The 21,496-nt window shown below is 41.0% G+C and overlaps 1 protein-coding gene across 11 annotated transcripts in view; it reads right to left on the reverse strand.

The window, feature by feature from the left end:
* Positions 1-21,496, reverse strand: part of ULK4 (unc-51 like kinase 4) — a 523,422-nt gene that overhangs the window by 232,969 nt on the left and 268,957 nt on the right. For all 11 annotated transcript variants that reach the window (XR_009565989.1, XR_009565987.1, XR_009565986.1 and 8 more), the window contains one exon: positions 11,206-11,311. Coding sequence is in view for 1 of the 11 variants with exons in the window: in XM_030846182.2 (XP_030702042.2) it covers positions 11,206-11,311 (106 nt within the window). In the remaining 10 variants the exon portion in view is untranslated. The remainder of the gene's footprint in view (positions 1-11,205; positions 11,312-21,496) is intronic.

Here is a 21,496-nt window from a genome sequence, read left to right on the forward strand (position 1 = left end):
GCTGCAACAGATTATGGCCGACAAAGTCTAAAATATGTAAAATCCGGCTCTTTACAGGGTAGTGTGCCAACCCCAACTGCGCCAGTCATGGTGTCATGTAACGCTCTGGTTCTAAATGTCTAGGTAACTATACTAGACTAAAGACGGCCATGGATTCATTGCGGCTCTTCTCATCAAAGACGGAGCCTCTTTCCCTATCCCTAGACCCAGGCTGGCTTAGTGATTTCCTTCAGTCAATAGCACGTGATGGAAGTGACAGAAGATTCCCGAGCCCAGGCCACGAGGGCCCTTGCAGCTTCCACGCAGACTCTTCTTGAATGCTGCCACCACGGGAAAAAGCCTGAGGGCGCCTCCTTGAGGGTGAGCATCGCCCCAGCCACACAAGGCTCCACACACACACACACACACACACACACACACACACACACACACACACACACACACACACACACACACACACACACACACACACACACACACACACACACACACACACACACACACACACACACACACACACACGAGCGAGTCCAGCTGACACCAGCAGGGCCCAGACTGTGCTGCCGACCCACGGAAGAGTAAGCAAATATTATTTTAAGTCACTTAGCTTTAAGGGGTGGTTTATTATCTAACAAAGGCTAATTGACTCAGTAAGATGTATTTATTATGATTTTTAGACTAAGCCCTTAGGGCAAATATTCCACTTCTTCTTCACAAATCCTCACACTACTGTGAAGGCAGTGGCCTCTTTCTGAATATATTCATTTAAATGTAATTTTCGGTTACTTCTTAAGTTGAATCATAGTTTAATAACTGAATTTTACCAGTATGTTGATGTGAAAATTTCAGAGTAGTTTTGGGAGAGTCTGAGTTAGTTACTGTACAAGAGGGGTTGGCAAACCACGGCCAGTGGGCTGGCCACCTAATTTTTTAAAGAAAATTTATGTACACAAGGTCATAACCACTCATGTATGCATTCTCTGTGGCTGCTTTCCTGCTATACTGGCAGTATTGAGCAGTAGCGACAAAGATCATATGGTCCTACAAGCCTAAAATACTTACTATCTCGTCCTTTACAGGAAAGTTTGCCAACTCCTGCTCTGTGACATCATTTTGAATGTTATTCTTAAATATAAAGGAATCTAAGAGAGCTATCAAGTACACCTTCAAAGCCCAAACAGCTCTCATAGTGATTTTCTGGTCTCTTGAGGAAACACCGATTTAGGCAGTTTTATAATAAACCTAGCAAGAAATGAGTGTTTTGATTTCTGACACACCATAAACCAACGGGGACAAACAATTTCCTTAAATGCTCCTTTGGAGGTGCTACAGTTTTTTGGCTACTGCAGTGTGTCATGTACATCCATTATGCTGACAGCTCTGCTGGTAAAACTGAAGCTGGAATTAATATCCATTATCAAAAGGTCATTGCACCGAGATGAGCCGGCAGCCCATTTTAAAATGTTAATAACTCTAACACTTTTTTCAAATATAAACAAAAGGTCTTTGTTTTTTAATTCTTTCCCTAAACGTTTCATTTAAAAATGAAAATGTTTAAGCAAAACACCTGAATTATACAATGTAGCTGCATACTGGAGATGTGTCAATGACTCTACTTCTCAGAGTTTGCATACTTTGTGGGATGCCTACCAGGTGGCAGACGCTGTACGGAGGTCCTCACATATATTACCTAGCACACCTCAGTGAGCCTAAGATGCCAGTGATCAGAAGGAACAGTATTATTTTATGTACCACTAAGAACAAAAAAACGCTACCAATTACATGGCACACGCTTTATCACTTAGAACTTCGTCTTAACACTCAATGCAAGTGCTCTGAGACTTATTTTGATATGAATTTTCTCATATATTGCCTTTATAATACATAAAAAAGGAAATCTAAGTAAAATTAATCGCTTGAGTTTTTCTAAAAAATTCTTCCCATTTGGAGGCTGACTCGTCTCATTTGTCAACTCGGAATCACCAACGTCCACGTTGCTCCGTAAGCTTTGTTCCATGAGAACACGGATGCAAGAGAGCACTGCAAAGCATCTCTCCTGAGGTCTCTGGGTTCACTTCCAGGGCACTCACACCCAGTCCACAAGGTTCAACACACACATGTCAGCAGCAAAAACTATATCAGGACTGCCATGTGGATAGCAATGGTTGAAGTACTTATTTCAGAGATATTAAAATGGGAGGGGCAAAAAAATGTATGCCTTAGAATTCATTCTACCACTGGATGTTAGTGTGTGGTCTGAGGATGAAAGTCAGTTTGACACTGGCCTAATACAGCACCGTAATGAAGCATTTCAAGGCAGGAATAATCATTTCTACTCCATCTGCAGTACAGCTCACTTATATTGGGGTGATTTTTTAAGGTATTAATGTTACAAGTTAACTATGTTTGGAAGAGGGAATTTAATTCCATATGACAAGTAATGAATACATAAACCAATGATTGAGCCAGAATTGATCCAAAATAAAAATTAACAAGAAGACTTCATTCAAGCCAACCATATACATTCAAGCCCATACAGTGGCAGATCATTAGTAACTCTTCATGTGGCCATGCTCCACTGAATCTTAATACACTCTGGGTTGGCAAACACCCAACAGCTCTTTTACCCAACTTTGGAAAAATCAGCCCACACATTTAGTAGCCAAAGGGTCTGGAAAGCAGCAGAGTATAACGGAAAGTCAGACCTGGTGTTATCTCTGGAGAATGAAATCAGACTTTCTGCAGCCACAAGGGCCTCGCCTCTCCTCCCCTCTAACCTCCCCTAGCAAGGGCCAGGAAGGAGATCCCAACCTTGGTGTACTCCTGGAATCCCACTACCCTTCCTCACCCCACCACACTTGCAGCCTGACCACCCTTCTCAGCCTTAAGACCACCTGGACTCAACATGCCCTCTGTCCCTACTCATGCTGTCACAAGAAGCTCAGGACTCCCAGTCACTCACAAATAGTAGAAACAGCAAGAGGATTTGTGCATCTCCTTTCAGAGGCCACATCCCATCCCTGCCCAACCTCTGAACCCCTTCCACTGTGATATTTGGAGCTCACAGTCAGTTATCAGCTAAATCCCTCAAATCATCCACTTCTCATCTATATGTACCTTTTATCTTGCTACTCTACCTGAAACCTGCCCCTTTTACAGCCTTGTCTCCTCAGCAGGACCTTCAAGTGATGGATACTTCTTTGTCCACTCTGTCCGCATTTAACACTGGGCCTTAGTGGTGTCGCCTTCTACCCTATTGCTGCTTCTAGACCAGATGTTGGCAAACTTTTTCTTAAAAGGCCCTGAGGAAAATATTTCAGTCTTTGTCTCAACTACTCAACGCTGCTATTATACGACAAAGCCAGCCATAGACAACATGCAAATGAATGGACATATATATATTTCAACAAAAATGTATTTGTAAAAGTAAGCAGCCAGCTGGCAGGCTATAATGTACTGAATCTCAGATCAAAAGTCTGTCCCACCTACTTCCCCTCCTCCAACTGCCATCATCCTAGATCACCCCTGCCGCCTTATTCTCTGAGCTCAACTTTACACTAACACTACTCTTGCCATAATTATTTTTGTGATGTCCACTCCACTCCACAAAACATGGCAAGGGGCTAGATATTATGAGAACTGAAGCTTATCCAGCTGGGGAGTGGGGATAGGCTGTAAGAAGACAAAAACTATGAATGTAAACTGTCCCTGCATAAATGAGGGCCCTTGACACTTAAGCTTCGTGTTAAATCCGCCTGTGCTTCTTCCGGTGCTCCAAATCTAACAGTCCTCTGAACACAAAATTTCAGTAGATGCCTTCCATCATCATAGACAATCCTTCCATGCCTGACCTCTCAATTCCCTAAGATTCTGTCTTCTAGGATTTTTTCCTTCATCCTGCCTCGGCCATGCAATCCCATGCTTTCATGGGCTAGTAGCTGCAACCACTGGAATCTCAATTTCAGGCACCTGACTCCTCATCCACTCTCTCAGCTGGCCAATAGGGCTACTAAGAATCTTACAGGCATTATTCCACAGTATCCTGATTCTCAGCCCACCTTAGAGAGGAGAATGTTTTGAAGGATTCATGGGTAGGCTTTTTGTTTAATGGAATAAACTTCAATAAGATTTACAGGAAACTAACAAAGTTTTTGCTAGAATTATAACGTCAGAAGAACCACCAGCTTGGATTAAAAAGGACAGGGATAATTCATTTTCAGAATGAAAAGAGGTGTTGGGGCCCCCTAACTTCCATGCACAGGAATCAGGCTGAAAAACCTACTAAGCTATAAATACGGGTCATTCTTATGGAAAAGGAACAATGATTCAGATGTTTTAATAGTTTGAACAATTTTAATAGTTTGCCTTTCTAGAAATTTCATCTAAGTTATCTAATTTACTGGGATAGAGTTAGTTTATAGTATTCCCTTATAATCCTTCTTATTTCTATAAGGTCAGTAGTAATGACGTACCTATCCGCAAATTAGCTGACTCTTTCTTCTGCCATTTCACATCTACTGTTGAGAACCTCTCGTGAATTATTCATCTCAAGTATTATACTTTTCAACTTCAGAATTTCCATTTGGTTCTTTTTTATAATGTTATCTCTATTGATATTCTCAACTTGTGCAGACATCATTTTCATGCTTTCCCTTTAAATCTTTAGACGTGGTTTCCTATAGTTCTTTGCATGTATTGATAACAGCTGATTTAAAATCTTTGTCTAGTTAATCCAACATATGGATCTCCTCTGAAATAGTTTTATTGACTGCATTTTTCCTGTATATGGGCCATACCTTCCTATTTTTTATTTTTTTGGGGCATGCTTTGTAATTGTTGATTAAAACTGGATATCTTAGATCATATAATGTGTAAACTTTGGAAATCAGACCCCCCCCACACACACACACACACACTAACGGTTTTCAGTTACTGCTGTTTTGTTGTAGTTAGTTCAGTGACTTTCCTGTGCTAATTCTTTAAGTCTGTATTACCTGTAGTGTCAAGCCACAGAAGTCTGTGTCATTTAGCTCAGCACCCAGCTAAAGACTGGCCAGAGATTTCCTTAAATGCCTTGAATCAGTAAGTCTTCCACCTTTGCCAAGGGGCTGTGTGTGTGTGTTGGAGAATGCCTTCAACATTTAGGCACTTTACAGCTCCAGCCAGAGAGCCTTCTTCTCTTCTTATAGAGACTCATCAGTTTTTCTTGAATAAACATTCCTTACATTGTTGCAAGCCTATAGTAATTTGGTAATTTCCAGAGCTCACAAAGTTTACTACCAAACTTTTTTTTCCAGTGTTTTTGTTACTTTCATTGCAAGATAGGTTTATGGGGGTCATCAATGTACCCATTCTGGAAGCCTGCCTAGTAAGTTTTCTTTTAAAGAATTTCAGAGAAGAGGGAAAAAAAGATATTCTTTTCTAGTTAAGCCCTGCCTTGTATATTTTATTTCTTTCTGCAGACCTGAGTTTCAGTTTTCATCTGGTATCCCTTCCCTGTATCTTGAAAAGTTAATTTAACACTTACCATTAGGCAGAATATTCCCCTTCCTTTCATTTATCTGAAATGTCCATATTTCACCTTCACTTTGAAAGGATATTTTCACTGAATATAAAAATCTAGGTTGGCAGCTTTTATTATGTCAACACTCAAGGTATTTTTCTGCTCTTCTGGCCTCTACTGCTTCTGACAAGAGATCAGCCATCATTTGTATTGCTGACCTCCTTGAAGTGTCATTTTTCTCTGAACACTTTCAAAATTTTTATCTTCAATTTTCAGAAGTTTGGATATTGTGTCCTTAGGTAGTTTCTGTTTTTCAGTCTTGCTAAGGGTTTTCTTAGCTTCTTGGATCTATAAGCAAATATTTTCACCGAATGTGGGAATACTTTGGCCATTATTTATTTAAATTCTTCTTCTGCCCCATCATCCCTCTTCTGTTTCTGGGATTCCAATTACACATATATTAGAATGCTTGATTACTGTCCCGCAGGTCACTGACGTTCTTTCATTTTTAAAAAATCTTTCTCTTTGTTCTTCAAATGGGAAAACTTTACTAATCTTACAAGTTTAGTTACTGTTTCTTCTGCAGTTTTTGATCTGCTAAACTCCAGGGAAGTTTTCATTTCAGATATTATACTTTTTGGTTCTAGACTTCTACTTGGCTCTAGTTTTTCATAGATTCCATTTCTCTGATGAAATTCCCTACCTCTTTTCTCTTTGGCTTTGGATATATTTATAATAGTTGTTTAAAAGCCTGATCTACCATTTCACAATATATACACCTACCGAATCATCACATCGTATACCTTAAACTTACACATTGTTGTAGTTCGGCTGCATCTTTAAAAAGCTGGAAAAAACTCTAACCAAAAACAAAGAAAAAAAGTGCAACACGTGAAAACTGGTACAGATTCCTGGTTTTGAGCTTCTCAGAATTTGGGATGATTTTAGGAAGTACAAGAATGCCAAGATGACATGAAATCACCTTGAATAATACAGTGAGAGCATTACTCTCCTTTCAAATCTCCTGATTGTCAAGAAAGCATCAGCTGGGTGCTAGGGTTATCTTACCTCTCTATTATTTGCTAATAAACATTTTTAACAGATAGGCAAAAAGTGCCTGATCGGTAATTCCAACATCTGGGTGATCTTGGGCTTGGTTTGAACTGACATTTTATTATTATTATTATTATTATTATTATTATCATCATCATCATCATCATGGGCCACATTTTCTAGCTTCTTTTTCATGTACATTAAGTTTTGGCTGTATACTTGTCACTGTGGATAATACGTTGTAGAGAGTGTGGGTTATATTGTCATCTCTTAAGTGGTATTTTGTTCTAGCAGGCAGTTAAATTCCTTGTGAATCTTTTGACCCTAAGGGATTAGTTTTATTATTTGTTAGGAAAGGTCTATAGTGGTTTAATCCTTAGTCCTAGGACATGGTCGAAACTCTATGGCAGGTTAGAGTAGCCTTTAGTTTCAGGCTGGTATAACTTTACTTAGGTGCATAGCAAGGTTTCTTCACTGGCTAGGATGGAATTCCTACATCTCCTATCACTGCATAATTTCTGCTAGGATGGAATTCCTATATCTCCTATCACTGCATAATTCCTGCTATCTCAATTCAGTTCAAAAGAAGAGAGAAAAGAAGAGAGAAAACTTCCTTTAAAAAAAAAAAAGAAGCAACATAGCAATGACACCAAAATCTAGCAAAAAACAGTATTTTTAAAAAAGAAACAGGAAACGAAACTACAGACCAATCCCACTTATGAGTAGCAATGGAAAATCCTGAATAAAAGATTAACAAAGAATTTAAGTAGCACAATTAAAGAATATTATATCACAATTAAGTGTGGTTACTGACTCAAATGCTAGGATGATTTAATATTACGTAATCTATTAAATATAATCTGTTACATGAATAGATCCAAGGAAAAATCATTTGCTCATTTCCAGAGATGCCAAGAAAGCATTTGACAAAAGTCATTATTTATTTTTGATTACAAAAGATAAAATTTAAATAGATAGGTACTTCTTAAACAGAACAAAAGATTCTGAGGTAATACAAAGGTATCCTCTACCTCATTCTCTTTGAATCTTGCAGCTGGACAAGAGAGGAAAAAGTAGAACTATAAAAGTTGAAAAGAAAGATGGTTACTAATGGTTATTATTATATAACCAGAAAGTAAACAGAATCATTTAGAAACGATTACTATGTAAAATAATAAGAGAATTAACCTAGGAACAAAGTGAATAAATAGAAATCAAAAACACATGCTAAAAAAATAACTGAAAACTATATTGGCAGAAAGTTCCTTATTTCTAACAGCAAGCATAAAAGGATGGGAAGAAACCTGGGAAGAGATAAACAGCAAGAAATGCATATGGCCTATATAAGGAAAACTATAAAGAAACAAAGTCAAACAAATGGGAAAACATAACATACTCTTAGGTCCGAAGACAACCAATCTCATGTGACTTGACGGAAGTACAAATTGGCATGTTACTTACAATACCTTGTCAATATCTATGGAAATTACAGATGCATATACCCCTTGATCCAGCTATTCTAACCCCAGGAATTTACCCTATAGATAGCCCTGCTCCTGTGTGAAGGTATGCATGCATAAGGTTATTCATTGCAGAACTATCTGTAACAGCAAAAGATTGGACATTACCCATATCCATTAGAGTACTGGTCTATTCTGACATACTCATAAAACAGAATAGGATGCTGCTGTATAAAAGAATAAATATTTCTATGCACTAAAATCCCTCAACTGTTGGCAATATTTATCACTACTGGGAATGTACATTTTTCTTAGGGGAGGAAAAAAATACTGCCAACATTTAAATATAATGACCACATAGAAACAAAACTCTAAATTCTTGGGGGAAAAAATCAGAACAGGGACTTAATGATCTTAATGATCTGACTGATCTTAATGATCTGACTGATCTCATTCAAGTCTTATTTTTATGAACATTCAAATGAAAGATTTTATTAATATAAAAGTAGTAGACATTATGTTTAAAATGCAACAATATTCCCAACTTGATCTATAGAATCAATGCAATCCCAATCAAAGTCCAAGCAAGTTATTTTATTAGTATCAACAAATTGATTCTAAAGATTATATGAAAAGGCAAAGACCCAGAACAGCCAACACAATATTGAGGAGAAGAACAAAGTTGAAGGACTGATGCTACGCGACTTCAAGACTTACTATAAAGCTACAGACATCAAAGACAGTGTGGTACTGGTGAAAGAATAAGCAAATAGATTAATGGAGTAGAACAGACAGTCCAGAAACAGACTCACATAAATATAGTTAAAAGATCTTTGGCAAAAGAGTAAAGGCAATACAATGGAGCAAAGACAGTCCCTTCAACAAATGGTGCTGGAACTAGACAGCAACATACACATACATACACACACACACACACACACACACACAAAACCTACCTTATACCTTTCACAAAAATTAACACACACACACACACAAAACCTACCTTATACCTTTCACAAAAATTAACTCAAAATGGATCAGACCTAATTGTAAAAAATTCAAAACTATAAAATTCCTAGAGGATAACATAACAAGATGACATCGGGTATAGTGATGACTTTTGAGATACAACACCACAGACAAAATCCATAAAAGAAATAACTGATAAGCTGGACTTAATTAAAATTGAAAACTTGTCCTCTGCAGAAGACAATACCAAGAGAATCAGAAGACAAGCCACAAAACTGGGTGAAAATACTTGCAAAAGACGGATCTGATAAAGGACATTTGTTCAAAATATACAAAGAATTCCTGAAATCCAACAGTAAGAAAACAAATAACCCAATTAAAAATTAGGTTAAAGATCTTAGCAGAGGTCACCAGAGAAGATATACAGATGGAAAACAAGAATATGAGAAAATGCTCCACATCATATGCCATCAGGGAAAGGCAAATTAAAACAATGAGCTACCACTGCACACCTATCAGCATGTCCAAAATCCAGAATACTGACAACACAGACTGCTGGCAAGGGTGCTGAGGAACAGGACCTCTCCCTCACTGTGGGAATGCAAAATGGTACAGCCACTTTGGAAGACAATTTAGCAGTTCCTTACAAAATCAAACAGTTAGTGTATGATTAGCAACTGCACTTCTTGGTATTTACCTAAAGGAGTTCAAAACTTAAGTCCACATGGACCTAGAGTCTGTCATACAGAGTGAAGTAAGTCAGAAAGAGAAAAATAAATACCGTATGCTAACACATATATAGGGAATCGAAGGGAAAAAAAGGTCATGAAGAACCTAGGGGTAAGACAGGAATAAAGACACAGACCTACTAGAGAACGGACTTGAGGATATGGGGAGCGGGAAGGGTACGCTGTGACAAAGTGAGAGAGTGGCATGGACATATATACACTACCAAATGTAAAATAGATAGCTGGTGGGAAGCAGCCACGTAGCACAGGGAGATCAGCTAGGTGGTTTGTGACCGCCTAGAGGGGTGGGATAGGGAGGGTGGGAAGGAGGGAGACGCAAGAGGGAAGAGATATGGGAACATATGTATATGTATAAGTGATTCACTTTGTTATAAAGCAGAAACTAACACACCACTGTAAAGCAATTATACTCCAATAAAGATGTTGAACAACAAAACAACAAAAAAGCTGCACACAGATATTTATAGCAGCTTTATTCAGAACTGCCAAAACCTGGAAGCAACCAAGATGTCCTTTGTTAGGTGAATGGATTAATAAACTGTGGTACATCCAGACAACGGAGAATTATTCAGTGCTAAAAAGAAATGAGCTATCAAACCATGAAAAGACATGGAGAAACCTTAAATAAACAGTACTAAGTGAAAGAAGTCAATCTGAAAAGACTACCTACTGTGTGATTCTAACTTTATGACATTCTGGAAAAGGCAACACTAGGGAGACAATAAAAAGATCAGAGTTTGCAGAAGGCAGGGGTGTGAAGAGGCAGAACACAGAGGATTTTTAGGGCAATGAAAGAAAAGACACTGTGTAATACTGTAATGATGGATATATGTCATACATTTGTCCAAACACATAGAATGTACAACGCCAAGAGTGAACCCTACTGTAAACTAAGGACTTTGGGTGACTAGGATGTCAGTGTTGGTCTATCTTTAGTAAAGAACATACCACTTTGGTGAGTGATGTTGACAATGGCGCAGGGGTTTTATGGGAAATCTCTGTACCTCCCTCTCAGTTTGGTTTTAACCCTAAAACTACTCTAAAAAAATGAAGCCCTTAAAAAGTTTTTCATTTTAATATTACAGATATCCATAAAGTGCAACGTAAAGCCACCCTCAACTCATCCAGTCTCATTTTCCAAGGTGCTTTTGACCATATATGCTTTCATTTTGATAAGCACAAATAAGTCTAAATACTCTGCTTACACTCTACTTCTTGGTTTCTCATCTGTAAGGAGTTTGTATTGATTTTGTGCCATGAAGGACAATGAATTAACTCAGAGAATCTATCGCAATCTAACGACACTTTCCATTTTTGCTGGTAATGTTATCATTATTTGTACACCTTTAAACATCTATTTTGATTGATCAACTTTAAATAGTACTTCTCGACTCTCTACTAGGTAAAATGAGGAAACTTACAAATAGGCAAAATTCAACACAATCAAAGATGAAGTCTAAGAAACATTTACCTTGTTCATAAAGGAGCTTCATATTCAGATCTTTGCAGGTGACCAGATTGTTGAGCAATGCAACCACACTTTGCATGGTGTTACCCAGAATGTTCGTCTGATGTTCCTGCAACAGACCACCATTCCATCAGAACAGTACAGAAATAGCATTACATCGTAATAAAGACAAATGATCAAACGACCTCCATCCCTGCATTCTTTTACAAGGTTGAATGATTATCTTTCTGCACTTGGGTGAAGCAGACCCCTCTGTGGCAAGGCCCCATCAGTGCGTTAGGTGAGCGGGAGGCAGTACGAATCGCTCAGCGCCAGCACTGCTGCATGCGGTCCCCTGCCCATGCACTGAGGGACAACCACATAGCCCTCTGTGCTTTCAAAGGGCACCAAAGGAGTCAGAGAGATCAGAGATCAAGTACGTGGAACTTAGGAAACCACATGAAAGTGATTTTGAGATCACAGAAGAAAAACTTCTGAAAGAAATAATTTCTGCAGTTTGGAGAGTAAACTGCTGTGCTCCTTCTTTAGTCTTACACATTGCTGGTTATGTCGGATATGACTTATTGCATCACTGCTTCAGTGTAATAAACTACACTTGGGACCTGAAAAAGTGAATTTTGCTTTCCCTAACGCTTTGCATCATACAGCAGGGAGTAACTTTGGCCTTCATTTCTCATTGTAAAGACACAAAAGACAACTTCTTTGTAACTTTTAAGGGACCTTAAAAATAACTTGGGGCTTCCCTGGTGGCGCAGTGGTTGAGAATCCGCCTGCCAATGCAGGGGACATGGGTTCGAGCCCTGGTCCGGGAAGATCCCACATGCTGCGGAGCAACTAAGTCCGTGCACCACAACTACTGAGCCTGCGCTCTAGAGCCCGCGAGCCACAACTATTGAACCCGCATCCTGCAACTACTGAAGCCCCCATGCTTAGAGCCCGTGCTCCGCAACAAGAGAAGCCACAGAAATGAGAAGCCCGTGCACCTCAATGAAGAGTAGCCCCCCACTCGCCGCAACTAGAGAAAGCCCATGCACAGCAACGAAGACCCAACACAGCCAAAAATAAATAAATAAATTAAAAAAAATAACTTGCTTTAGTTTTGTTTCCTATTCACTCTTCTGAATTTTTAAAAAATTAAACTAGCACTGATTGTGATTGAAACTATAAAATTTCAAATAGTATAAAAGTAAAGTCTTTAAGCTCCAGGACTAGGGGAGGCAAGCCAGCTGCACAGAGTATAGAAAGAATGGAGGCACTCGCTCTCAGCACTGTGCCAATGCAAGCACTTGCTGGAAGTGAGTGCTTCTAGGCGGCTAGCTTGTCCCACACTAGCCCTGGCCCCGCCCCTTGGTCACTCTGTTAATAACAAGTCCTATCCTAAAGAGTTATGGGTGTATCAATTTAGTAGACTCCATCCAGACCCTTTCCTATTCATTTTCTCCCTTTCTCTCTCTCTCTCTCTCACACACACACACACACACAGAATACATGGTTTGCTCTGTTATCTAAACATAAGTTATATCATATTTATTAAGTCACTCAACAAATAACTAATGAAGACCTATTATGTACCTGTTCTAGGCACTGTTCTAGGCACCTGAGAGAGCAAAACAAGGTTCCCTGTCCTCATGGAAAGAGACAACAAACAACAGGCACAGGGACTTCCCTAGTGGTCAAGTGGTTAAGACTCTGTGTTCCCAAAGCAGTGGGCCCAGGTTTGATCTCTGGTCAGGGAACTAGATCCCACGTGCCCCAACCAGAGATTCCGCGTGCCACAAATAAGACCCGTAGCAGCCAAATAAATAAATAAATAAATACTAAAAAAAGAAAAAAAAAAGCAGGCACAGTAAGTAAACTGGACTACATGTTAGAAGATAACAAGTGCTATGGTAGAAAAAGAAAAGAGCAGAGCAGGAAAGGAGGGTTGGGAGTTCAGCAGTGAGGCTGTCCGTCATTTTACATGGTGTTGTCAGGGTGGGACTCATTGAGAAGGTGTCATCTGAGTGGAAATTTTATTTTACTTTTTAAATGCTGAAGGATCTTAGAATTCTTTGGACTTAGTTTTAATAAAATTTTCTTTTGAAATAATTTTAGATTTACAGAAGAGTTGCAAAGACAGTGTAGAGAGTTTCCATATACCCTTCACCCAGATGTTCCCTATGTTAACAGCATACCCAACCAAGGTACACTGATCAAAACTCAGAAATGGGACTTCCCTGGTGGTCCAGTGGTAAAGAATCTGCCTTCCATATTTCACAGACCGAGAACAAAAAATTTCACAATTTGTATGGAAACACAAAAGACCCCAAATAGTCAAAGCAATCTTGAGACAGAAAAACGGAGCTGGAGGAATCAGGCTCTCGGACTTCAGACTATACAACAAAGCTATGGTAATCAAGACAGTATGGTACTGGCACAAAAAGAGACATATAGATCAATGGAACAGGATAGAAAGCCCAGAGATAAACCCATGCACATATGGTCATCTCATCTTTGATAAAGGAGGCAAGAATATAAAATGGAGAAAAGACAGCCTCTTCAATAAGTGGTACTGGGGAAATTGGACAGCTACATGTAAAAGAATGAAATTAGGGCTTCGCTGGTGGCTCAGTGGTTGAGAGTCCGCCTGCCCATGCAGGGGACACGGGTTCGTGCCCCAGTCCGGGAAAATCCCACATGCCGCGGAGCGGCTGGGCCCGTGAGTCATGGCCGCTGAGCCTGCGCGTCCAGAGCCTGTGCAAGGAGAGGCCACAGCAGTGAGAGGCCCGCGTACCGCAAAAAAAAAAAAAAAAAAGAATGAAATTAGAACACTCCCTAACACCATACACAAAAATAAAGTCAAAACGGATTAAAGACCTAAATGTAAGGCCAAACACTATCAAACTCTTAGAGGAAAACATAGGCAGAACACTCTATGACATAAATCACAGCAAGATCCTTTTTGACCCACCTCCTAGAGAAATGGAAATAAAAACAAATGGGACCTAATGAAACGTAAAACCTTTTGCACAGCAAAGGAAACCATAAACAAGACGAAAAGACAACCCTCAGAATGGGAGAAAATATTTGCAAATGAAGCAACTGACAAAGGATTAATCTCCAAAATTTACAAGCAGCTCATGCAGCTCAATATTAAAAAAACAAACAACCTAATCCAAAAATGGGCAGAAGACCTAAACAGACATTTCTCCAAAGAAGATATACAGATTGCCAACAAACACATGAAAGAATGCTCAGCATCACTAATCATTAGAGAAATGCAAATCAAAACTACAATGCAATATCATCTCACAGGGGTCAGAATGGCCATCATCAAAAAATCTACAAACAATAAATGCTGGAGAGGGTGTGGAGAAAAGGGAACCCTCATACACTGTTGGTGGGAATGTAAATGGATACAGCCACTATGGAGAACAGTATGGAGGTTCCTTAAAAAACTAAAAATAGAACTACCATTTGAGCCAGCAATCCCACTACTGGGTATATACCCTGAGAAAGCGATAATTCAAAAAGAGTCATGTACCACAACGTTCATTGCAGCTCTATTTACAATAGCCAGAACATGGAAGCAACCTAAGTGCCCATCGACAGATGAATGGATAAAGAAGATGTGACACATATATACAATGGAATATTACGCAGCCATAAAAAGAAACAAAATTGAGTTATTTGTAGTGAGGTGGATGGACCTAGAGTCTGTCATACAGAGTAAAGTAAGTCAGAAAAAGAAAAACCAATACTGTATGCTAACACATATATACGGAATCTTAAAAAAAAAAAGGTCATGAAGAACCTAGGGGCAAGACAGGAATAAACATGCAGACCTACTAGAGAATGGACTTGAGGACACGGGGAGGGGGAAGGGTAAGCTGAGACAAAGTGAGAGAGTGGCATGGACATATATACACTACCAAATGTGAAATAGATAGCTAGTGGGAAGCAGTCGCATAGCATAGGGAAATCAGCTTGGTGCTTTGTGACCAGCTAGAAGGGTGGGATAGGGAGGGTGGGAGGGAGGGAGACGTAAGAGGGAAGAGATATGGGGATATATGTATATGTATAAGTGATTCACTTCGTTATAAAGCAGAAACTAACACACCATTGTAAAGCAATTATACTCCAATAAAAACATTAAGAAAAAAAAAAGAATCCGCCTTCCAATGCAGGGGACACAGGTTCAATCCCTGGTCAGGGAACTAAGATCCCACATGCCGCGGGGCAACTAAGCCCATGATCCACAACTGCTGAGCTCACGTGCCTCAAGTAGAGACCCTGCGTGCTGGAAAGCTACAGAGCCTGCACGCTCTGGAACCTGCATGCCGCAACTAGGGAGAGAAAACCCGCATGCCACAACTAGAGAGAAGCCCACGCACCACAACGAAAGAGCCCGCATGCCTCAACGAAGATCCCGTGTGCTGCAACTAAGACTTGACGCAGCCAAAAATAAATTAAATAAATAAATAATAAATAAATCTTTAAAATAAGAAACAAAACTAGGGACTTAACACTGATACAAAACTCACAGTGGAACTACAGACTTTATTCAAATTTCACATTTTCCACTAACATCCTTTTCTGTTCTGGGATCCAATCCAGGATCCCATAGTGCATTTAGAATTAACTCATTTTTGCAATACATATTTACTAAGTGCCCACTGTTCTAGGTACTTGGCTTATGTCAGTGAATAGAAGAGACCAAAAAAAATTTTTTTTCACTAATTTTTTTTAAGAAACAGCCCTGCCCTTGCGGTTGCCCTGTGGAGTTTACCTTGAAGCAGAGGGGGAAGACAACATAGTAAATAATTCCATGGTATGTTAAAGATGATACACACTACAGGAGAAAACAGAACAGGGTAAAGTGGTTTGGGAGTGCCGTGGGGGAAGGCTGCAGTTTTAAACAAGGCACGTAAGGCATACCTCCTTCGGAAGGCAGCGCCTGAGCTGGTTTGGATTTACTCTTTATGCTGCCAGGTTCTGTTAGCTAGTTTGTTTTAGGGTAGTTGAATCAATGTTCTTCAATGTTATTGGCCTATGAGTGACATCCTCATCTGATTTTAGTATCAGTTTCACGCTAGCCTTGTCCATCCATTTTATTCCACAAATAACTTATTGTGCATCTATTTCTGGGTGACGTGGTAGAACTCACTAATAAAAGCAACTGGGCTCAGTGTATTTTTACCGGTAGATCTTTAAATATTTTTTTGAAAAACATCTTATACTCAGGAATGTACACACTGACCCAATTTTATTTCCATTTTCCAAGAAAATCACCTATAATGTCCAAGTTTCCAAACGTATTGTAATAGAACCGTACACAGCAGTCACCAGTCTTCACCTGTCTTCTCTGAACCGACTGACATCACCTTTTACCTGCCTCCTCCCTCTTTCTTGTTGGTCAGACTCACCAAAGCCTTGCCTATTTTATTGGTCTTTTCAAGGACCCAGCTTTCCGTTTTACTCAAGAATCTACATTTGTGACTTCGAGTTAGTCATTACAAATGTACACGATTTCCCACTTCCCCCTCCTACATGTGCAGGAGGATGACACGTCCCTGCTCCCTCATAATTCGAGATGCCCATAACTGGACTTACTTTGGCCAATTAGACTCATCTGGGCAGACGCTTTAAGGGTCAGAGAGGGCTTCGCCGTCCTGTCTTTCCTCTGCCCTTAAGACCAGTGATGGTCTAGACGGTAGAGGCTCCAGTAGCCCAGGTCTCAGAGTGAGGACGTGCAGCAGAGACACCGGGACTCCCCTGATGAACACACGGCTTCCAAAGCGCACCAAAATACCAACACGGCATCAGGCTCTGAAACTGCAGTTAACAGACTTGTACATCCCACCAACAGGAGCCACTTGATTTCATGAGTCTTACCATCTATATCTTTAATACAAGCCAAAAGGTCTACTTTCCAAATACCACTGGCTGAAAATTTATATTCTTTAGAAACACAGGCTTAAGAGTGGATGTTAATGTTGGATGCTACTAGGCTGTGAGTTTCTCTGTTTTACCTTTACAGATAGATACACAAAAGGTCATTGAAAGTATAAGTGAGGGAAAGACATCAGACGAGCCTAAACAGAAGATTTACTAGCTGCGGGGCTGGCAGCCGGGCCCGGGGGACAGCCGAGCCCGTCCAGCGCCACGCCTGCCATTCCCTGACATGCTGACAGTGCCTTGCATTGTGGTCACCATAAAATAACTCTCATTGGCATCCAAGCTTAATAAAAACACCTTCATTCTGCTCAAAAAGGGCAATCGATAGATACGGAGAAGCCAAACTGAACAGCCTCAACCATATAAAATTCACTGACACCAGCTTAAGAATATTAATGTGGAAGCAATGGGCTGCCACCAATTTCATCTAATTATTCTTACAGTTGGTTGGAAGGAAAGGGTGATTAATAAGCACGAAGATGACGTGACATGTTACTCATGATAAAGTAACTAACGATACACAGGAAACCTATTCTTGTGAAGAATAAAGACACTAACAAATCTCTTCTTTTGGTCCCATTTGGTAAAATAACACATACCACTCCTGGTTCAAAGGCCAGTCTGTCGGCAAATATAGGTCAGTTTTACTGGAGATAAATCCATTGTTCCTTCCATACACATGTTTTTATGATTAAATGCACCTTTTCTGTGCTCTTGGCAGTATTTCTGGCTCATTGCAAAGCCAATACTTTAGTTTTTCCTTGTGCTCACAGAGCGACAGCCACCTGCTGATGTAGGCATTTCCCTTAAGTACAAAAGCCAAGTTTCCAAACCTCCGTTATCCCTGAACACTAAGAACCCAGGACCATACCCCAGCCAACCAGGTCCTGAGACTCCTGGCCTGGAGTTTCCAGAATCACTGCAGAAGGAAGGGCTCTGCCAGCCCCACTACTCAATCCGCAGAGGGGCATAAAGGTACACTCTATCAAAAGCCCCCACTAACCTTATCACTGGAAACACTCAGGGCACCATATTTGATGCAGAGAATAGAGACCAATAATCCTACAACCAGACTGGGAGGCATGATTCCTTTTCTATTCTAGCCATTATTCAAAACACTGTTGTGTTTTAGTTTCTTTGTTGTTGATTTTCAGACCATTCATAGACTGAACTTTGTTCTAAATAAAGTAGGGGCATTATTAAGATTATATTATAAAATTGTACTTACTTCCTCTTCCTTCTTGTAGGTATAAATGTTTATTACCTAGTGTGAGGGAGGGAGACCACGGAACAGAGTCACTGTTCCTGCTCAGGATGACAACATGGTTGTCGAGGGGGAACCTAGACAGTTATTGCTGTGGCCTAGATCATAACTTCCCCCAGAAAGAATGCTAAAGACAGGCGAAGAGTAGTTGAGAAGGTATAAATGTGAATTAAGCATACTTCTATTACTTTCTATCAAATTGAATTATTTCATTTCTCTTAGCAACTTTATTAAGATTTGTTCTTGCTGTTCACAACCATATTCATAGCCCACAGGGGATAAATTATGCTTTGAAAAACATCATATTTACTTTCAAAGTCAGAGTAGACAATTATATGAAGGGAGAAACCACCAGGGTAAACATGTGGGACAAGGGTTCTTCCTGGGCCCCTGGAAGACTGATGTAAAGAGGAAAGGGAACCACAAGTTTGATTCAAAGACCTTGGGTCAGAGCTGGAGGGAAGGGAAGATGCTGATTAAAGGCTGTGTCTTCATTAGATGTTCCTCTAAGACAACCCCTCTCCCTAAAAAGTCTACCTGAGACCCAGGGTGAAAGGACTGTAAGAGAAGCCTAGGTAAAATTCTGGTGTCTTTTTTTTTTTTTAATCCCCATGGCTCACTAATAAAGAAAGGGGTCCACACCACTGGCACCCCAACACATGGAAGAAAAGTGGTGTGTGGAGAGAAGGAAGCTTTTAATGACCTGCAACAGGGTCTCTGGCACAGGGTCTGGGGCCCAGGCACCAGCACCTTCTGTGCTGATTGAAGCAGAGCTGCCACGTGGGCCCGAGCCAGGACAAGGCAGCACTGACAATATACTGATAAGGTACTATGTGCCATGGCCTCTGCCCCAAGCATTCTATCTCATTTAATCCTCACCAAAATCCTGAAGTGACTACAGTTCTCCCCTCTTTACAGATAAGGACACTGAGGTTAGCGAGATGAAGTGTCACTTGCCCAGGATCACCCAGCTCCTCTATTGTGAAGCTGGGATCCAGTCTGTAGGATGGCAGGGGTCCCTAATCACCAAGCGACGTTGCCTGGTGACCACATTAATGGAGCAGGAGAGCGGAGGGTGGGGTGTCAGGGTCACCAGCCAGCACACCCCCGGTTAGCCAACATGACCTGAGGACCCACGGACTTAAAAGAATCCAGAGGCAGAGGTGGAAAGAGGCACAGACATACTGATTCGGGGCCACTACTGTAATGTTGCCCTCCGTCTTCGGCTACAATGTGACCAGCCCTGTGTCACCACCACTGGGAACTCCTGGCTTCACAAGAGCCCTTAATACAGATCATTTGCTGTAAGACGTGCAACCCGGGAAGCAAGATGTGGGTATTAGGCAACTAAGGAAAGGGAAGAATGGGCATACTACCCCCAAGGATGAAATCACATACTGGCCCCACAGTCAACAGCCACATGATTGAGATGCTCAGTGTCAGTGTAGGCTTGACGGGTGAGAAAGAAAGCTGAGCTCACAGGAGAAGCCATCACTGCTATCCTACAAAGACACCCAAGGCGATCCTACTGCACTTTAAGATAATGACAAAAATCTTTAACTCCTTCATCCACAGCCCAATAAGCAAGGCTGACCTAATTTGTGTGCCCAACGCCACAGTGTACAGACGTTTAACAAACAGGGCACTTGAGAGTTCTAATAAAACATAGCATTTGCCAGTAGAGATAATTAGAATGGAAGCCACAAAATTCTAGTGTTTGGCAACATAGATGAAACAACTTCATTAAAATGTACAGCTTCAGCAAATGAAAGGAAGGAGAGCACTGGACCCTGAAGAATCAGCCTTCTCGAAACTAATTGCTTCAGTGCTTGAAGAGGACAGCTCTGCAACACCAAGGGCACAGCAAGGAAACACCGCTAAAAAACGATCAGCCTTCCCAAAATGCTTTCACTGTAAACGGAGCATTATACTTGACGCTAATATCTGACGATGGAAACGGCACTAGAAGACTCCAGATGTCCAAATGAAAAAGTGGGGCTGGGGTCTGAACAGTCCAGGTAGGAGATACCTTTAACGATCAAAAATAATAATGAACTGTGGCAACTCTCTTCCGCCCTTGGTGTGGGTCGGGATTCAAAAGACAACACATTAGAAGACAAGAACCGATCCTACAAGGTTAGAGAGAGCACCGAGAGAACGAAAAGCAGAAGCACACACAAGTGATGCACACGTGACATCCACGATCTCTTAGAAATAAACACACAGCATATCCCATGCAACACACATTCACATTACCTTTCAGGGGGAAAAACTTACGTTGTTCTGCAAGCTGCCCCTGTACTGCACGTGTACTTGCACTTGGTACAGATGTGCTGCCCCAGGACGTAGTGGGGTGTCCATCCACTCTCCTTTTCATACGTTCTCCTGCGTGCCCAGAATGCTAGAGATCTGGAGCCTGCAGAATCGAGCCTTCAGAGCACCCAAACCACATGAGTACATGCATGCAGAAGAGGACACTTTCATGTTACTGATTTTTCACAAGGCTGTCCCACAGGCAGCTCAAACTCAGTGGAATCTAAACTGAACTCAGCTCCTTTCCCCTCACACTTTCTCCTTTTCCATTTTCCAATTCAATGAACGACCCTCCAATCTGCCCAGCTACCCAGTCATAAATCTTGGAATCACCCGGGACTGCTGTCTCTATTCTCATCTCCCACATCCAATCAGCCATGACAGTCCCCTGGTTCTCCCCGAGCCCCTCCTGAATCTGTCGTCTGCTCTCCAACCCCACTGCCACTGCCCTCTTTGGCCGGGGCCACCACCGTCTCCTAAAGGTATCTCTACCTCCGGCCTCACCGTTCTGACTGCTAACCAGCTTCCTCTTTCTAAAGTGGCAGAGATTAGGCTCCACTCTCAGGGCTGACATCGGGGGCCGCGAGCCTGGGGAGTGAGTGTGTCAGAGTCTACAGTAGATCCAGGGTGGAGGGAGGCCACTGTTACCCACAGTCCAGTTTGTGTCCAAAGTCCCAGTGGGATTCCAAGGCCTGAAAGGGGGAGAAGCCACAAGAACCAGGAGATGACAGAGCAAGGGCACTGGAGCTCCAAGGCTTTCAATCCCAGAGGAGCATTGCA

The sequence above is a fragment of the Globicephala melas genome, chromosome 11, assembly GCF_963455315.2.
Source record: "Globicephala melas chromosome 11, mGloMel1.2, whole genome shotgun sequence".
Lineage (NCBI taxonomy): Eukaryota > Metazoa > Chordata > Mammalia > Artiodactyla > Delphinidae > Globicephala > Globicephala melas.